We start from the raw sequence: 19,946 nt of genomic DNA on the forward strand, positions 1-19,946 counted from the left end.
AGAAAAATACATAATAGACGCACATGGTAGAAAATAACAGCAGCAAACACAAAAATACTAAGACAGAAAAAAAAAAAAAAAAAGATTAAAATGAGCATACCATGATTGAGGTGAGGTCCTCACTCTCGAAGCGGTTGATGGCCAGCTCTAAAGACTTGTAAAGGGCAGCTGAAACCCTCTGAGTGATGAGCCTGTTCAGATCAATGGAGCGCCCTAGAAGCTGAGATTCGCAATCAGTTAGTGCGGCGGATGCAACATGACGCCAAAATAACGACAGTGGAAGCGCAGAGTGGTACAGTGCGTATACCTGGACGTGGCGTTGCTTCAGCAGCGTCTCGTAGCGATTGGAGGCCGGCCAGGGAATGTTGGCCCCTTGGTTCTTGCAGTCGGCTCTCAAACGTTTGTCGAGCAGAAGACTGACGGGTTCAGATAAACAGAGAAAGTTACTTGTACATGATGATGGCGCGTTTTAAAGCAATTTCTTCTGGAATGAAGGGCATTACAACCTTTCAACCATTTACCCATTAATTTTACCTAATTATGTTAATAATTTACCCATTACTTTTATTTCTACTGTTAATGCATTACTTTTAGCCAACCATTTTGACTATTTATTCATTAATTATAGCTAATTATTTGAACTGTATATCGATTACTTTTAGATAACTTTTCAGACTAGTTTTCATGAACTAGGTGTGTACTGTGCAGTAGCCTATTGGAGCTGGTAGCTGACTGATTGTTGTGACAATAAATGTAGTAAAAGATCAATATCACACCAACTTGGACGGTTCTGTTTGGTTAGTTATTTATATATCCACCTCAACACAAAAACGTTGATATATATATATTTTTTAAATCAAATCACAATGTCAGTTCTTTCATATTAGTTGAGCTACTCCCCATATCTACATGTAACCCCTGGCAACTGCTGAAGTAACCCCCCAGTAAGGAATCGCTCCTTCACATCACAGTAATAAACCCACCACATCCTCCATCCACTTAATAAAGTATTTCCGATTCTGACTCTCTTCTTCTGAATACTAATGGAACAGTACATACAGATATTTCACCTACCTTCCTGCTAGAATCTTGTAGTAGGCAAATATCTGATCAGCCAGCTTGTAGACAAACTGATCAAAGCACAAGTTCACCTGAAATAATAAAAGAGGTTCAAATTATAGAATACATGTTTCAAACTGTGGCGAGAAACTGTCTACCATAAAACCCTATTTTATTGTTAATACTTTGGTTATTACTAGAGTAATAGCCATTTTCATTGGTTTTGGTAACATGACAGGAAAATGGATGTCAAACCAGTGTGTTCCTAACCATTATATACATTTTCAACTCTATTCCATTAGAGTTGACATGAACAGTCCTTTTTTTCATTCCTTGACACTGTTTAATTCCAACTACATAAAGCTTTTTGTTACTACATCAGTCCCATTTCTATAAGCTGTCACATAATGTCTAGGAAGGCTCTGTAATAACAGCACATACAATGGACGAGTGACTGAGAATATATTTCAAAAAGAGAAGAGGTGACATTCTGTCTGGCTGCTTCTCTTTCACATCAAATCATCCAGTACATAACATCAAATATCTCAATACCTCAGCCTCTATTTCGTCATAGAGGAACTGCTTCTTGAATTTGGTCAGGGCGTAGTGTGCACTGTCGTTGTACAAATCCAGGGGATACAGCACATACCTGCAGGGGATTCAAGCAAAAAGGTTTATTACAAAGCGCCTTCATTTGGATTCAAGAGTGGAGAACACGTCCCTACAAGTGTTACACTACGAATGTATGCAGCAATATGAATACAGGTTTGTATCACTGTTCTCATATACTGTATAGTCAGCTTCATAAATATTTGGACAGAAATGTATTTGGGTTCCATAAAACAATTGCTGTCAATATTAAACATCTATATGGCTGAAATGCAGACTTTTGTTTTTTAGCAAATTTGGTTTAACAGTTGAAGAATTACAGCACTTATGATTCATGCCGGTTGATGTGCTTAATGGCTTACATAAAAACCTGCTTCGTATCAAAATAATCCTGCAGCAAAGATTTAAAACCAACATGAAAACATTTACCGTTAATCCCAATTTTCAGGATTTTTACCCAGGGTCTTTTTTGAAAACATAAGATGAGAAGAAATAACCACTGATGTTGCCGAATGCCTCTGGCCACTCGCAACACTAATAATCTCACACAGCCAGAATCACATTTTGTGCTTTTATTTCGATGAGACAAAAACACAGCGGGGCATCTTAGCACTTCCAGCCATCAAATTGCACTATGAAAAAGTTGTTCCACAAAAGGAAAAAAGGAAAAAACCTATAGTTGCTGCTTCTCAACATCCAAAAGTGTAATTTACCCAAAATTACACACAAAAAGGAGATGCTTCATGCATCCACCTAGGTTTCCACTGCTGATCATGATAATTGTGCAGAGCTAATATAAGCTAACAACAGACAAACGACTAACATGTTGTTAGAAGGAATGGGAGGGGAAAGAGGAAAAAACACAGTGTCTACACAGCCCGCTTAGCGATAGCAGCTTCTCTGCTCCATCTGCGTCTACACAGGATGCGTTCAGGCGCAGTAGGTCAGCCACATTTTGGCAGCGCTCCGAGCCACAACACACAATCACAATCATCTTTGCCACAGAAAAGAAAAAGATGCTGTCCTTACTCCATCATGGATGCTTCCTTTGTCTCCAGGATGTGGTCGGTGAGGATCCAGGGCATGGACATCTCGATGGGGAACTGGATCCTGCGGCCCATTGTCAGCTCCAGGAAGAATTCCCTGAACCAGAGCTGGGAAAGGTCACAACACTGCTGCAAGGTCTCTGCATAGAGGAGGAGTATAGACATAGGTTTTATTAAAGAGTCTCCATCTAACAGCAGCTTTATGGCATGCAACGTTCTTCTTTTTTTCTTACCACTGAAGTTCAGCAAATGGGTGTAAAAGAAGGACTCGCGGTGAAACTTCTCAATGTCCAGGATGGTGGGGCCTTCCAGACTGCTGCGTAGAGTCTTCTTAGAGCCACTTTTGTCAGCAACGAGAGACTCCAGCATAGTCCTCACCATGTAGAGCTGCACATAAAGAAAAGCAGCGAAAAGCCACAGTAGATTATTCATTGAAAAAAAATAAACAATGGAAGTGAAATCTTATTAGTGTCAAGCACCCTGGTGGTTTTACCAGCTACATCACCTAAACACACCACACATTTCTAGGCGGATGGCTCTTCTCTCTGTGTTGCCTCCTATGTGTCACAGAATAGTACCTCATTACAAAGACAATTTACTGTAAATTTGAATTTTCCTCTGGTTTCTTCCTGTTTTTTCCAGCAGCAGGGAGGCTGCCATACATTTTCCTTTTGATCATCACTCAACGTATGCTTGAGTTCACCCCAGTGGGCAGCATTTTTCTTTCATTTCATCATATCATTTACCACTCAAAACACTAGAGTTAAAATCTGTTGATTCCGGGTGGATAAACACAGAAGGTGATTGTTGTAGCTGAGCCTTATAGTCCTACACCTGGAAAACAGATTAGTTCTTGGAACTGAGCATTAAGCTGATAAATCTGCCTGGTTTATGCAACATGAGGGATGCTACTACATAATTGCACAAATGATTATTATTCAGCACTATAGTGTATGGGTTTAAACAGAGCTGCACAAAAGCACTGAGTAGTAAGGCTTATTAATAGTCACTGAGAAATCAAGTGAAGCGAGAACGATACAGAATACAGAACAGGCAGAGCAGCCTGAGATCTACAGAGCTCATATCATCTCCTTTATCCAGGAGTGATTCAACTTTGACATGACATGCTGCAGACCTGAGCTCAAATCTTAAAGGGCTACAGGGGCACCGTAAGCTTCATAAGCCTGATTAAAGTGGACTTGCAGCAACCCAGGTCACAGAGTACAAGACCTTGGTGGTGTGGGAGAGGATAACGAGAGGTAAAGTTAAAGACAGGCGTGGTTAAGAGTGGGTTTTATCAGCAGAGATGCGGAGGTGAGACCTGTGTGCTGGAGGGCCCCACTGCACGGCGGGGAACCTTGATATCAAAGCCACCCTTGGGGTCTTTTTCTCCTCGAAGGGCGGGGTCGTTGTGCGGCTCCCGGCCGGTCTCCCAGTCGCACACCGTCTTCCGGATGGCCTGGAGGACGCTGCAGTGAGAGGACAAATCAAAAACGGTCATCAACCACTGGCTAGGGAGTCTGTGCAGGAGTGCAAACAGACACACAGCTTCCCTTGTGAATCATGAATGTGATACAGTACAAAATATTGTTGCTGTGACCAATTTGCTGGAGGGCCTTAGCAACTCAGAAGGGTTCAATTTATTATACACTGCAGAGATTTCTAAGGGAGCAGCTGCACAGGAGTTTATTGGAGCATCCACGGACATCTGCAGGAAAACATATTCACCATCACATCCAAAACGACTCAACTTCCGACAGATATATGGTTATGAAAACAGCAATATTTTAAAGTTCAGCCTTTGTACATTCATGGCAATGGCCCTAAAAGGGATAAATTAAAATGGAAGTCCAATGTTCACTCTCATTTTAGCTCTGTTTTTTGTCTCTACCAACTCCTGAGGGAAATATGTGACTCTTTAGCTGGTAAATGATGCACTGCGTTAACCAGCTAGTTGCCAACTTTATCTGTCTGCCGTTTGGTGCTACAGTGGGGGGCTTTTAGAGCTTTTCTCTTGAAAACAGCTGCCTGAAAATGTTAAGAGTGAACCAAAACAGTACAGTTACGGGTAAGAAAGTCAAAACAACGAGCTGAAAGATGCTATGAAACTCCATAGGGTTGAGAGACACTGCAGAGTCAGGTGATATTTATCTGTGGGTTCTCATCACTATGAGCAACACCTGTCACATTACTCATAGTTATTTGATCCATTGTTATTGTAAAAATATCCCCGGAGCCTGGAAAGCCAGACAACTTGTATACTTATACTCACATCCTTCACTGACAAAGGAACGGTCAAAAGTCATGCCACTTACTGATCCATAAAAACTACTTGTGTTGCACAGTCTGAGTCTCAGGTGTCCACTTGTAAGCTCAATTTGTCTGAAATACATGTTGTTGTTTCTTATATCTATTGCAAAATAAGCCACCTGGAAAATCTGCCTCTATTTGGTTCATTGGCCCGCAGTCGCACTCTCCATCAAGGAGTACAACGTTTCTGTCAGCCTTCTACAGGGTTTGAATAATTCATACATACTTGACAACTTTTGGGTGATATTATTAACACAACAATATATGTATGGGTGTTACTTGATTACTTGAGTCATTTTGCTGAGATCCGTACCTCTGGATGACATTCTTCTTCTTCTTGATGGCCTGCCGCAGCGGGTCCCGCAGAGTGACTTGAGCAAAGTCCTGCAGAGCTGAGTAGATGGTGTGACGGATGGCGTGGTTGAACACACTCTCCATGCGTCCCATCAACACTTGCAGTCCCTTTATCATCGCCATCACCTGCCAAGAGCACAACATTTTAAATCAGGGACAAGACTGCGAGTAGTGCAAAAAAAACCAAAACGTATATGGTGGAAGTCATAACTGACCTCCACGAGAGCAAACTTCTCCTCGCTCGTGTAGTTGTATCTGGTGGCCCTCTCGTACTCCTCAGCGTTGTCAGGGCACTCCTTGTTGGAGTACTTGTCGGTTGGATGAACCAGTTTCCAGGAGTACTGTGGGGACAATCCGTGAGTTTGTAAAAAGATGAAAACACCAACCATATATCAGTCAGGGAGTAATGTGCTATCAAAGCCACTACCAGTACAATATTTCACTTGATGACCTCTGCAGTTCTATGCACTGTCAAAGAATTTACTTTATCTCAAGAGGAATTATTCATTTTGTGCATTTCCCTCTGCACAATTTGTGCTTCCTCACCACTTCCATGACATGAGCGCTCCACTGGGAGAGCAGCTGCATGCCCTGCAGGGCCAAGTCAAACAGCTTCCTGTACTCCGCATCAGTCTTTTGGGCTTCCTGACGTCCTGATCCGGTCACCACCTACATGGACACAGATTGACGCACTTTGACACACACTGAACTGAACACTGAATGCCCACATAGGTTAGTAAGAAGAACATGCAGAAATTGGTGAGGTTGTTCAGTGATCATTTAAATTACTTTCCCATTCCTGACATTTCTGTCTTCAGTACTCTGATCACAGTTAAAATTCCTTCTGATTCCACTGAATAGTGACTCCTGAAAATCCACTGGGGAAAGATATCTGCTGAAAGGTTACATCACAGACAGAAATTAAAATATCCATCACATAAGAAAGAGCCCTTCAAGCCTCCTTATAAAGAGATGGTCTGTCACAAAAGCCCAGTGGTGGATGACCTTTTTTATTTTTTAAGGGGTCACATCTGAGGTAAACGGGAACATATGCATGTAATGTACCGAGTATCCGTACATGCTCGCCTCAAAGGCAATCTAACACCTCGCTGATGACCAATCTTCACCAGTTGCGTACCTGAGTGTCTCACTTCAGGCCCTATGGAATTCCACACTAACCTCACTGTTGCTATAGCGAGCCAGCTCCGAGATGAAGCGCATGTGATCCTCGCGGATCTGAATCATCTGCTCACAGATGTTGTACTGGGGGCTGCTGGATATAGACGTGCAAGTCCACCTGGGGGGCGAGAGAGAGAGTAGGGAGGCAGAGTGATAAATACATATAAGAAAGACATTTTAACACTGATAGGAAGGAAACCCACACAGGAATTAACGGAGAAGAACAACAACCATTTAAATGCAAGACAAGGCCAGACAGGCAGAAGGCAGAAGCGTTCATTCACTGAGGTACCAAAGCCAGAAATAGTATCACTTGACTGCAATGTGGCCTTTAAGACCATGAAAACACAACATATACAGAATAAGGCGGACGATATTCTATATTTTCTTTATTGTGAAAAAAAAATTCTTTAATTCTCTTTGAGTAATGTTTCTTAACAAGACTAGGAGTCAAATTTAAATTTTAACCTGATGATGGCGCTACATGAAGAGTTAAGGAAAGTTATTACAATCCATCCTGACAATTATCTGATAGTTGTTGATATATTTAAGTCAGGACCAAAGTGGTAGACCAACAAAACAAACTGATATTTCCATCCCTTGAAGCACGCCACTGGCATGGCTAAAAACTACAGTGCCCAGCAGGAAATTACTGATCCTTTAAAAAAAAATCCTTTTTTTTTTTTTTACAAAGTATACATGTGTGACCCAGTTTTAAAGATTTAAAGTGTCAGTAGCTCCACGTCTTAATGCTCGAAATTCCACCTCATCCCTGATAGTACAAAACAAGTGTGTTTTCCTCTCACCTGGATTTGTTCTCCTCAAAGTGAGCGCTGGTCTTGATGTACCGGGACAACTCAATCTGCATGTCACCAAACAGAGGAACCACCTGGAGTTGCTGTGAACACCAAGAACACACAGATTTGCATTAGTAATACCATTTAACCAATTATTTAACAGTGGAAACGAAATGATTGTGACCCTGGAAAGGTACAAACGAACAGAAAGTGCAAATAACCCACTGTGGGAAAAACAGTAATTGTATTTACCAAAGTACACAAATTCACGGACCAAGTAAGTGAAAAACTCTGAATGAAAATACTGAGAAATATAAACAATCATCCCCAATCATAACATGTAAAAGCAGTTTATTTTTTCATTCTCTTGTTTTAGCTTCTCAGATGTGAGTATTTGCTGTTTTCTCTGTGTTTCTTCATTGTAAATTGAATATTTTGGGGGTTTGAGACAGAAATAAATCCAAAAAACTATTGGCAGAAAAATCAATACTGGTTACACGTTTGCAGCCGTGTTTTATATTATAATTGTAATTATTATTATTATTATTATTATTATTATTATTATTATTATTAACATTTACAGGCCATGGTTTACCACATGAAACTGGCCAGTTGCTTGTTTTTTTGTCCTTAAATTAAATTAAACTTTGGGAAACGAATGAATATGAAGGCACATTATGTTTGGACTTAGGACCTCCAGAAATTCTTACTTGATGTGTTAAGCTGGATTTTTATTACTTGTGGCTCAGAAATGCATACTGTTACCGTGGATACAAGAACAGCTTAATCAGTATCACTGTCAGATTTTAAAAGATCTCCAAATGGACAAATTAGGAGCAACACTTAATAATGAGGTGAACAGTTTTATAGAGCCACTTGTCACTTCATGGCCACCAAACATTAGGCACACCCTGGGATTCCTAAAGATTCATATAAAATAGGCAGCAATTATAATCAGAGACCAAATTACCTGGAAATTATTAACATAGAAGAAGCATGGACGTTGGGCGTGGAGCTGAATCCTTCTTTCTTTCTTTTTTATGTGTGTTATGATGGCTTGTTGTGTTTGGTTCACCTTATTTTAAAAATGTAAGTGAATAACAATATAATATTTCATGTACACATGTTCAGGCTTCCATACCTTGAAAAACTTGTCGATCTTGGTCAGGTTAATTCTCTTCTTGGCGTCTAGTTTGTAGATGTTGCTGCTGTTTCCATCCATGAGGTACAAGCCAAAACCCATTACCTGGAGAGTGGAACGGTGGTTATATATATATATATACATAGGATGTCCATTACCGTCAACAATGCTCCAGTAAATTGTTTCAAATCACAGAGGCAATCGTTAACCAACGCACACCTGCAGGTGCCGGGCTTCACTTACTTTGAGCAGCATGTGCTTCTCACTGGGGGTGAGGTACATCTTGTTCTCGTAGTAATCGACACACAGGTTGACGATGTCTGCCAGTAGCTCTTCGTATCCATTAATCACTTCCAGCTGCTGCTGCAAAGACTGGCAGACGGTACAGAATAGATGACTGAATATTCAATACTGCTAGTAATCATACAGTAAATTCACTTCAATCTTGACGCTTTCTACAACTATTGCTTATGACACATGGGAACAGGCATGTGAAGAAGCGCACTTGGTAACTAGTTCTAATATTTGGAGAGTTTAGTTGGAAAATCATAGCAAGATATTTCAGAACCCCACAAGTTACAGCTAAATGGGACAAAAGGGGTTCAGATAAATGCTGGAGAAAATGTGGACAGTATGTTGGTAATCACACTCATATTTTGTGGTCATGCCCGAAATTGAAAGAATACTGGAAGGACGTATTTGACGCCCTTAAAGAAGTTATTAAATGTATCACATTTAGATGGTTGAAACCTGAACCCCCATCATATAATGTCTGGATTATGAAGGTCTGGGAGCTATGTGACATGGAAAAAAAATCACATATACATTACAGCTTCAGAAGCCAAAATGTTTAAGGAGATGGATGCCTATAATGCCTCTGTTACTGTAATAAAATAATGTTAGAGTGGGTACATTCTGATTTTTTCCTTATTTAATTTTAATTTTATTTATTTATTTTATTCTATTTTATTTATATATCATTATTATTTTTGGTCCTAATTATTGTATGTGGGTCACTTCTATTAATAGCTAAGGTGTAATTTATCATTATGATTTTATCTTGACCATCTATGTGTTTTGTAGTATGTCCTGTATGTGTTCTCATGTTCAAATAAAAACAAAATCTTGACGCTTTCCTCATTTCACCTTAGCCTTAAAAGACCCGTCTCTTTATTCAACAGGAAGTACATTCTGAAATAGCAAGGCAAGAAAAATGGAGCATTTCAGTCTATGGCTTTCACATTGCAAACAGCGGGTCGACAGTGGCATGATTCTTAAAATATTACCAACTGGAAATGTACATAAAATGCTGTGTATCTTTACAGATGCACCAGACCTGCCTGGGAACAGCAGCAGCCTCTCCTTCCAAGTCAAAATCATTCAATCGAAATAATGTTGAATGATCACTTTGACGCACGTCTGACCAACCTGAGTGATTTTGTTGTGGTTTGCCAAGAACATGGACAGATTCTGAGACTCCTGGATGGATGAAGGCTCAGACATCTTTCTGAGGAACTGGGCAGCTCTGGGCGAAGGCGAGAAACAGATTTTGTTTTAATTAACACAGTGACACCAAGCAGACATTAAGCAAACTGTGAGGGGGCGGGGAGGGTTAACTCAGTCAAATCTGAACACACAGACATGACACACATATTAAACCACTTAGAAATCATAGGGGGAAAATAGAGGCTCCTTATAACTCTGGAACTTGCCTAAGAATCAGCACGTTTTTAAGTTTTCCTCAGTGTCAAAGTAATCCAGTGATATTTGTCTGAACAGTCATGGGAACTTTGCAAACAAGATCTGATAATAGCTACTTTGGCATTCTTTGAAATGGGGCCAATTTGGCAAAAATGTAAACAAATGTAGGCTTAAAAAGAAACTGGAGTTGTAGCCCACCGCTGGCTTACTGAATTCATGGCAACAAGATACTTCCTGTTTATATCCCCCAAATTATGGGAACTGTAGTTACAAAGCAAAGCAGGAAATCGATGTAAGACATACGTGAACATATATACAAAAAAAATCATTTTTTTGACCTCATAACTCAATCATAGTGTGAGTTTTCACAACCTCTTCTAACACACACTGTTCACGCAGTGAGGTAAAAACAACAGAGAGAATGGGTCTTCATGGACGCTGACTGGTGCTGCCATCTAGTGTCTGTTGTGGCGATCAGGTGTGCGGATGCATGCAGTGTGACTGAATACCGTTTGTAGGCGGAGTGGTCGTTCTTGACACTGCATTTCATGTTCTTCAGCTCATCCAGCACAGCGAACATGTTGATGAATTTGCCGAGGGTCAGCAGGTACGCCTCGGACACGAAGTCCTTTCTGCGCTCGGTGTGACAGAGACGACGGACTTCTCCGCAGAAACGGTCGATTGCCGTACGCTGGGGGAGAGAAAGAGGAGGGAAATCATCTGGTTTTTTTGCAATTACATATAGCAGACAGTCAAGGAGAGTCCCTGCTGAATGGAGAATGTGAATTACCTGGAAGTACATAAAATTCATCAGCTTGGTGACTTCCGGCTCCAGGACCTCCACGGTCTTCTCATAGATCTCCACTCTGTTGGGCTGTTCGTTGCATTTCACCTAAGAGAGTAAAAAAGACAAAAACTATTGAAACCTCATGAAGATTTTGCTCACTGAGGTAACACTGTACAAGATTAGAGCTGCTACTAACAATTCTTTTCATTGTAGACTAATCTGGAGATTATTTTCTGGCTTTTGTCTATAACATGTCAGGACATTGTAATAAAAATGCCAATCACAATTTCCCAGAGCTGAATGTGGCATATTCAAATGATGTATCTTTACCTACCAACAGTCTAAAACTCAAAGATATTCAATTCACAGTGATATGAAACAAACATAATCTGCAGATCCTCAAATTTTAGGAGCTGGAACCAATATTTGTCATTTTTGCTTGAAAAATTACTAAAATTATCAATTTATCTCTCACTATTATGAAATAATTAAGCCATGAGAGCACACAGTGTCACCAGACACACAGTGATTACCTGTGGTATTGCACGTGAGCAGCTCCTCCAGGTGTAGAGCATGATGGCATACTCCTGCCCCTCCTCCAACATCTCGTTCTGATTCAACAAACAAAAACCAATCGGTCACCAAATCATCTTTAACAAACATTTTAAATTCAAACTGGCAAAATAAATAAAGACACAAAACAACACACATACAATACATAAGGACTAAAACATACATGCACCATTGTTTCTTTTGTCATTTATTCCCAGTGGGGAGCAGGGAGGTGCGAGCCAACCCCGCCTCCATACAAAGTGGTGTTTGATTCAGACCCCGAGCAATTATCCCTCACTAATTAGACACAAAGCCCTACTATTCCTGATGAGATGGTCCAAATCAGCCGTTTATCCCTGTTCCATTTGCTTCTGGCCCTGGATCCTCTGCGGCCTGCTAAACAATACCAAAATGCTCTGGTGGGACAGGCAAGTCCCTTACCAGATCCAGATCCAGAGGCTTTGACGCCACTCTGGTGAATTTATTTTTCCCAGCAAGTCATTACTGAGGTGAGAGAGGACTCAAAATGAAGCGCTAATAAGTGATTTCCCAGAGCTCTGACCCTCCTACTGTACCATGCTAGAGTGGACGGTGGCCTGCTCGATGTATCTGGCGATGCCGGTGACGAATGCGTTGCGGTCCTCAAAGTTGGTGTTGAAGTTGGGCTGCGGGAAGATGGGAGACAATGTTTACAAAAGATGACACTCGTAGAGACGTCAGGCATGAAACAGGCAAAAAAATTATATTTCAAAATGCTAGTATGTATGCAACAGACTTGCCTTACTCAAATCATTTCACGTTTCTGCATTCATCATTTCTAAATTTTGCATGGAAATGCAGTTGACAGTGTTTTCTAATTAAACAGTTCATGTTCATGTCCCACCATTAGTGAGCTTGTGCATGTAAAGCTGTTTCGCAGCCTCCCACCAATAAATTCTCATTCATTTGTCATCTTTTGTAACATAGAAAACTAGATTATATCAAAAACATGTTTCCAACTAACAGCTGAAAATCAATATTTTCACTATCTGTCCCGCGGGTACATTTTGATGAATTAAACCCATTAGGAAATACTACTGTAGATATTGCAACTTATTGATCCTGTTGCTATTTCTGTTTTTGTTTATGGCTTCATGTGTTGGTTCTCATAGGAGTTCTAAATCAACTTTTAACAGTTTATTTCTGTTCATCCCCCACAAAAAAACTAGGTCATACAAAGAAAATATGTCCACTCGCGGCCGTCAAATGATCAGTCAATTATCATAAAATAACTGCATGTTGCTGAGGAAGTGTGCCTTATCAGACTGCATGGAAGATTAGTGGTTTGGACAAAGGCAGAACGTGGCCGTCAGCACTGACCTGAAACATGACTGAGGAGGGGAGGGGCTCGATGCATGGCTGCTGGTCCGGGAGCGGCAGCTCCTCCAGCAGGTCCACATTGGAGAGGGCGTCCTCTAAAGTCACCGTGGACGCCATGTTGCTGAAAAGGACAAAAAGAATCACCTTTACAACTTTTTCCCATAAAAGCAGGACGTATGGTTCTTATCAAACACAATGCAGCCTTTACGTACGACAAGCAATATCAAATGACAGACAGAGCAGACTCACTGCACTGCAGCTTAATTTTTAGTGTATGCTTGTTATAGTTATACATTTGGTTTGGCAACACAAGTCACAGTGTAAGGGGTAAGAGAAAAACTCTTCTGGAGGAGGAGGAGGACAAATGCAGCGTGGAGGCAGCAGCATGGCAGAGGATGGGCGAGGAAAGATAAACTGAACTTCATCCTTAAAACACCCCCAATCCCCAACTAACTAGTAAGCTGACCTTTGGCTGTGAACACTCCCTTCAAAGCAGCTTCTCAGAGTGCTTTAGGTTCCCCTTTGTGCAAACAGCTCCCTGCCCAAACAGCCTCAGCATCAACCAACAAGGTCAGTGCTGAATCATGGCCTCCTTACAAAACAACCTGATCTCATTTATTTGTATATCTTACCACCTTTTTCTTCTTGCATATGCCCCCTCCATCTCACATTTTTTTGCAGAAATGCGCGTATTGAAACATCTCCATGTAGTTAATGTGTATTAGAAGATGCCCTGGCTTTGCGTTATCAGTTTGTAAACTATAAAATTGAAAAAAGGCTATTTCAGATGTGGGATGGTGGTGACTGAGTCGTTTCGTTCTTTAGGGAAATCCCTGATAACAGAGCATTATTGCAAAAACAATTTCACAAACTGCTTTCTATAACATGCTGCTATTAGCTGCTCTTCCACATTAAGCAGATACAGATACTGTAGTTTATTACATATTCTCCTATTCCTCAACAGCTACAAAGAACATAATGCATACGGTCAACAAAATTAAATAAAATGCAAATAGATTAGTGCTGTATTAGTATGTGGTGTGGTATGGTGTGGTATGGTGTGGTATGCTTTGGTTTGCATTCTCACGCTGCTGCTGCTGCTGACTGCTGACTTTCCGACGTCACTGACACTGAACAATCAAAAAACCTATTGCAATCAGAATTGACAGTGAGTCAAACAATCCACAGCGACTAACCACCAACACAAAGGCCTGGCAGTCACTGCGCGCACAGGCCCAGGGTCAGAGGAGGTCACCGACCCCCTGCTCTGTAGATGGAAGCACAGCACAGAGCGCACAAAGAGGACAGGGTCCACATAATTAAAAGACTGCTGCAGGACACTGACATTTCAAGGGCTCATATGACACACACTGACACAGTCACGTTCACTTTGTCGGCCCTTATAAGATGTCCACCAAATGGATGGCTGACGGACACTTGTTTGGGATGTCGGCTGAGAAAAAAAAATGTCAGTGTGTTAATGGTTTGGCAAATACAGGAGCCCAGTCCCACCCCTCTGATTTATGGGATATGTGGCTGTTGAATGGTAACAAAATAATCCCCATGAAATCTTGGTAAAAATGGCAAGATGTTCAAAAGTTGCTTGAGCAGCAGATACCCATTTAAGAAAGGCCAATAAGCATGCAGAGGACCTGGATGGCTAATGCAAGCCCAGACATGCACTCCACAAAGATTTCTAAAAGCATGTCCACAGTGACCACCATCGACGGCATCAGATTACAAAAAGGCAGCTGCTCTTTTGATTACAGAAATGAAAAAATGTTGGTTGTTACGGTAGCTTTAAAACCTACCAAGCCAAAAATACTAAATTAGTTACTTTTTAGACATCTGAAGCCGGACACTTCTTGGTAAATCAGGCTTCATTACTACAGATTTATCATTCTGAAAAACATTTTTGTATAGTACAACTAATGAAAAACACTATATACGGTTTATTGGGGATCTACTGAGTATCTTTAGATTGCATTGATTAGTACTGATAAACAATTGATAAACAATGCAAGTCAGTTGCTGAGTCTGGCCTGTGACTGTGATTGTTTTGGCTCTGTACTCTGACACAATGAACTTGAGATGACACAATGACTGAGGTTCAAGTGCTGACGTGCAGGTTTATGAGCATTTGAGGATGCTCATGGCTGTATTGGGTGAAAAGTACAGGAATTGTAGCCCTTCTGATATATAGTACATTTCGTACACTGTTCACCCAATATAGACGTTAACACTCTCAAATCAAAGCTGAAAGTCAGCACTTCAACCTCATAGTTATTGTTTTATTTCAGATCAGATGTGTAGTTGGAGTAGAGATACAGCAAAACTAAAATAATGTTACTGTCCTTCTACTTAAAGACTGCACACTGTAACAATGCCAAAGTATACAACACAAAAACAAAAGTTATTAAACTGCACAGGGAGTAAAAATAGGTGTGGTTAGTTGTGAAATACAGTTTTTGAAAGATAGGAGGAAGTCAGATAGGAAGTGCTATCTATGTAAAGCAAACCTTTTTTAGTTTGTCCAAACTCAACTGCAAACAGCCAAGTAAGCAGCAAAATAGACTGCAGATCAGTTATCTTAGTGACAAAACAGGGAAGTGTGAATCACAGACAGAGAGCATGTGATGCACGGTCTACTTCAAGACAGGGAAGGACTGACGCTTAACATTTTAAGCTGACGTCCAAGAAACTGAAAGTAACTACTAAAAAGGATACACACACATTTGCGTCCTTAGAAACTGTTCATATGGAAATACAGAGAAAATAAAAAACATGAAGCAACTTTGACAAAAGTTATAACAACAGCAATAACAACTACTGTTGAGCCTGCTGGTCAAATTTAACTTTGGGGAGACACAATGTCCATTATTAAAAATAAGGAACCCTGGTGGCTTTTGCTTTAGTGCACAGTTCCTGTTAAGACCGCAGCATCTAGAGCTGTCTCCTCCAATAAGAGGTCGACAAGGGACACATGAGAAAAGGCATGCCTCTTAAGGTGTTAATTTAGCCTGCCAGGTTGTTGCCCACTGCTGAAGTTGCACACCATGTGTTTGTATGGCTCCCTTCGTGATTACACAGTAAGAAGCTTAAAACCAGCCTCAAGTAGGTAACCCAGGTGTGCCAAGCTGAGGGCAAACACAAGGCACTACCACGCAACAGTAATAATAATAATGCCAGTAATAGTTCACTTAAGCTTCTTAGCTCTTTTTGAGATCACACTTCACCAGAAATACTCTGAACAACTCACCTCTTGCAAGATTTCGGAGCAAGACTTCTGTTTCTGGTTAAACAAAAAGGACCTTACTCTTTAACAAAAAGGTCTCTCTCTCTGGGGATCCTTTCTGTAATGTTGTCAGACACTTAGAATAACAATCTGAGCTTGACAGTGGCAGAAATGAGCACTTTTAATGGACGTACCTTTCACGAGGATTACGTTGAAGTCATCACAGCCTGTTTGCGGCTGCCGACTGAGGCGATCTAAACTTTTGGTTACCATTACTCATTTTGACCCCAAAATTTGTGAAAATTGGTCCTTGGTTTAAAAATACCGGACTTTTCCTTTAAAACGAATGTGGTACCCACTACTTCCAGCGTCCTTGCTCGAACCACACCCATCTTCAAACTCAGCCTTCATTTTGATCTCAACTCCACACCTGTTAAGTTTTGTGACTGCATCTTGCACGGTTGTGACGCTATCGTGTTGACAAAATCTGTCCACAGACACACGTATAAACACCAGGCAGAGTACTAAAAATCGGTTATATGGTAGTTTCCGCTACAGGAGATGTCCCCAGGATCACATTTTGCTATGATGACACAGACACAGACTTACAAGGTGAAAACAATAGCAGCCACACGCTGTCGCGGCTGGGAATGAACACACACTTGAGTTAATCTGACAGGGCTGCACCAGACAAAAAAGCCCCACTGAGATCCACTGATCTAGACTGACCAGGACATTGTTCCTTAACACAGGTTGCTGTTGAGTTTTTTTAAATGTCACTTCTCTGCGCTGTGAGCACCATAGATTAAATTCAATTTACTTCCATCATATAGTGGAGTGGCAGCAGAAATGTTTAAGACTCAAAACCTCTGCAGATCTAACTGAAACTATATGCATGGCTGGATACCCCCACCACTAAGTGAAAACATGTTTTTTTTGTCATTTGTGTGAAGTGACCTTTTAAGCTACTTACTGTATGCAAACAGCAGCAGAAACATTCATCTGTAGTACAGTATGGGTCCCAATGTTCAAATGCCACCGTCTCATGCGTGATAGGGCAGATGAAACGTTTGACACTTTAGCAAGCTCTGCTAAACATAAATACCAGCAGATCACACGTTCATAGATCCTTTCACATGTATTCCTCTAAAGTGAGAAACAGATGCAACAGCAGCCATCAGTGCCCTGCAGAACATGTGCCTTGGGCATTTCCTCAACGAGACAATACAGTCGCAATGAAAGCCACTCCATGTGACTTCATCAGCTAGCTGCATCAAACGGTGCCACCCTGAAGGAAGTTGTAGATGTTTCAATAGATTGGAGGTGTGAAAAAACACTTATTTGCAGGTTGTCACACCGCAGTTACCACTTATCACTGCATAATGAATCTCATGTATCTCAGTTTTTCCCATGAGTCACTTGTCCAAAATATTAACGTTCACACTACACTACAATCCCTCCTGACTGTTCACAAGTAAGTCTTATATATACACACAGTATTACCTTGAACCCAACAGCATTTGCTTGGTCTACTATGGTCACAAATAAAATAAATAAACAAATAAACTTATGAGACATCAAAAATGAGCATCCTCACGCCTATGGACTCTATTTAAGTATATAGGACTGTTCAATATTGCCAACAAAAGCTGATAGATGAGGCCAAGAATAGACATTTCTTGAATTTCAAGCCTATTCAGTAAAAAGACCTTTCAGAGATCTCCAAAGATGCAGTTAGTTGGAAAAGTGCAGTCAAGGCTATTTCAGCCTCCTTAAAAGGGCTTTAACAAGTCTACATTCTCTCGAAAGTGATCAATACAGAACAACAGTGGGAAATGTAAACCCACTGCTCAGTTTCAGTGGCTTCACCGCTGTACTATATATGCTGTATGTTGAGTAAATCACTTGAGGTGCGTTATCCTTTTAAATGCTTTTACAGCATCGTTGAAGAAGAAATTCAACCACAGGCAGAAAAAACAACACCACTTTCACCATAACAACAAGAGATGCGGTTTTACCTACAGTATCTGAAAGCCTCATCACCCTTCCTTCCTTCCTTCTCTTGAGTCCTCCAACCTAACACTGATAAAAGACTACACACAGTATCACAGCAATAAAAAATAATATAATCCTCCTCTAAAGTTACTTCTTGCACACTAATATGAGACACGTCCTGACTTTCATGTTTTAAAAAGGCTGACTGAAATGGTATTTGGAATGCATGGCCGGGAAGTGAATGCAACATCAGAAGGGGTGGGGAATACAGTCTGGTTCCTGAACACAACATCTGTCCTACTACAGTAAACTTCCAAAAGAAACAAGCAGAAGAGAAAAAGAAAAGAACCCACCAGACACACAAGGAATCACTCAGTTTCACATTGTACACTCGCTGACAAGTTAGTTAGCCCAATTATTGGGTTTAACTTTGACTTTTCTTTTTTTTTTTCATGGTAACTTCTTCTATCACACCTGACGGACACCTAACTCCTCTCCAAATCACAAAATGGTGACAAATTCTTTGAAAACCTTTGATAATAGTGAGCTTTTGATGTGGAAATAAAAAAAAAAGTGCTTGAGGTCCTGCCTCCGGCATGGAGCTGTGGTAATGGCTGTATCCCTGCTCCGTGCCGTGGCCTGAGATTAGTCACAGCTCGGGCCTGTGAGCTCGGAAAATGGCTTTACGTCGCAACAAGCTGTTGACCTCCTCGAGCTAATAACTCTGAAGTCCATCTGAAACAAACGTCTGTTTTAACGGTCAACTTTCACAAAGCGGTGTTAGGAAGGCTACACCCAACGCAACGCTGCTCAACTTTTTTTCCCTCTCCACGGTGGGTTAGTTCACTTAGCTGGAAATACAGACTCAGAAACCAACTTCGCAAACAATCATTCCTACTCACCCGGAGTTGTTGGTTAGCAAGGAAAACTTGTGCGCGTACAAACGGGACTAACGTTACAGCGCCATTTCCCCGGAATGTTGGAAGTCCAGGTTAGGAGGTCTTAAATCCAGGGGTTTTTTTCTGTCGTCGGCCAGAGGAATCTTTCCTCGGTCGGTGTTATTATCATGGGCGGGGGAGAGAAGCCGAGCAGGGAGTTCCTGTCCCTCAAACAGGGAAACTCAACAGGAAACTCCGCTCAGAGCTGCGGTGCTAGCCTCCTCCGCTAGGGCAGGGACGCGGAGCATAAAAGGTAAAGTCAAAGGAATGTACGGTAACCTGCCTGAGGGTATGGAAGGTAATTAGTGCCACACACAAAAAAAAAACACCCTCACCGCCAAACACAAACGCTGCACACAGTATGGGGCATGGGTTTCACTTTCTTTACAAAAATCTTGAATTGAGAATAAGTTTAATGAGTGTTTCCAAAATATATAAAATTCTAAAATAGCATTTATGTTTTGTCTACACTGCAAGGTATAGCTGCTAACTAGGTAACAATGTATCTACTACAATTTATTTATCTCTTTATTAGTAGTAGGCAGATACCAAAGTATTATTTTTATTATTTATTAAGTATTACTCATGCAATGCCAAAATAGGGCTTACCAAGTTTTTATTTTGTATTATGTGGGCATAGGTATAATATAACTTTTTAGTTACTAATCGTGAGTTACACTGCCAAAACTAGATGTAAGTAACTAATGAAGGGAAGAAACAACCTTTTCAATAACCTAGTAATGATTTTATTTTCAAAAGGAATAAAAGGCAAACCGCTTTAAAGAAGTACATTTATTTTATTTAATTGAATAAGTGTATATGGGAAATCATAGCAAAAAAAAAGAAAATAAAGTAGAAAACATAAGAACATGGGAACATAAAAG

At 40.8% G+C, this 19,946-nt stretch overlaps 1 protein-coding gene across 1 annotated transcript in view; it reads right to left on the reverse strand.

The window, feature by feature from the left end:
• The window catches only part of cyfip1 (cytoplasmic FMR1 interacting protein 1), a 28,928-nt gene extending 9,743 nt beyond the window's left edge, over positions 1–19,185 (reverse strand). The window contains exons 1-21 of the mRNA XM_070909569.1: positions 19,027–19,185; positions 12,895–13,015; positions 12,111–12,200; positions 11,517–11,594; positions 10,987–11,088; positions 10,706–10,887; positions 9,924–10,020; positions 8,739–8,867; positions 8,496–8,600; positions 7,364–7,455; positions 6,558–6,675; positions 5,925–6,047; positions 5,594–5,719; positions 5,338–5,504; positions 4,036–4,183; positions 2,948–3,101; positions 2,698–2,854; positions 1,612–1,708; positions 1,075–1,151; positions 308–416; positions 101–220 (exon numbers count right to left, since the gene is read on the reverse strand). Coding sequence (XP_070765670.1) covers positions 101–220; positions 308–416; positions 1,075–1,151; positions 1,612–1,708; positions 2,698–2,854; positions 2,948–3,101; positions 4,036–4,183; positions 5,338–5,504; positions 5,594–5,719; positions 5,925–6,047; positions 6,558–6,675; positions 7,364–7,455; positions 8,496–8,600; positions 8,739–8,867; positions 9,924–10,020; positions 10,706–10,887; positions 10,987–11,088; positions 11,517–11,594; positions 12,111–12,200; positions 12,895–13,011 — 2,388 coding nt within the window. The 5' untranslated portion in view covers positions 13,012–13,015; positions 19,027–19,185. The remainder of the gene's footprint in view (positions 1–100; positions 221–307; positions 417–1,074; positions 1,152–1,611; positions 1,709–2,697; positions 2,855–2,947; positions 3,102–4,035; positions 4,184–5,337; positions 5,505–5,593; positions 5,720–5,924; positions 6,048–6,557; positions 6,676–7,363; positions 7,456–8,495; positions 8,601–8,738; positions 8,868–9,923; positions 10,021–10,705; positions 10,888–10,986; positions 11,089–11,516; positions 11,595–12,110; positions 12,201–12,894; positions 13,016–19,026) is intronic.
• Between the last annotated feature and the right edge of the window lie 761 nt (positions 19,186–19,946).

Source organism: Enoplosus armatus, chromosome 7, assembly GCF_043641665.1.
Source record: "Enoplosus armatus isolate fEnoArm2 chromosome 7, fEnoArm2.hap1, whole genome shotgun sequence".
Classification (NCBI taxonomy): Eukaryota; Metazoa; Chordata; class Actinopteri; order Centrarchiformes; family Enoplosidae; genus Enoplosus; species Enoplosus armatus.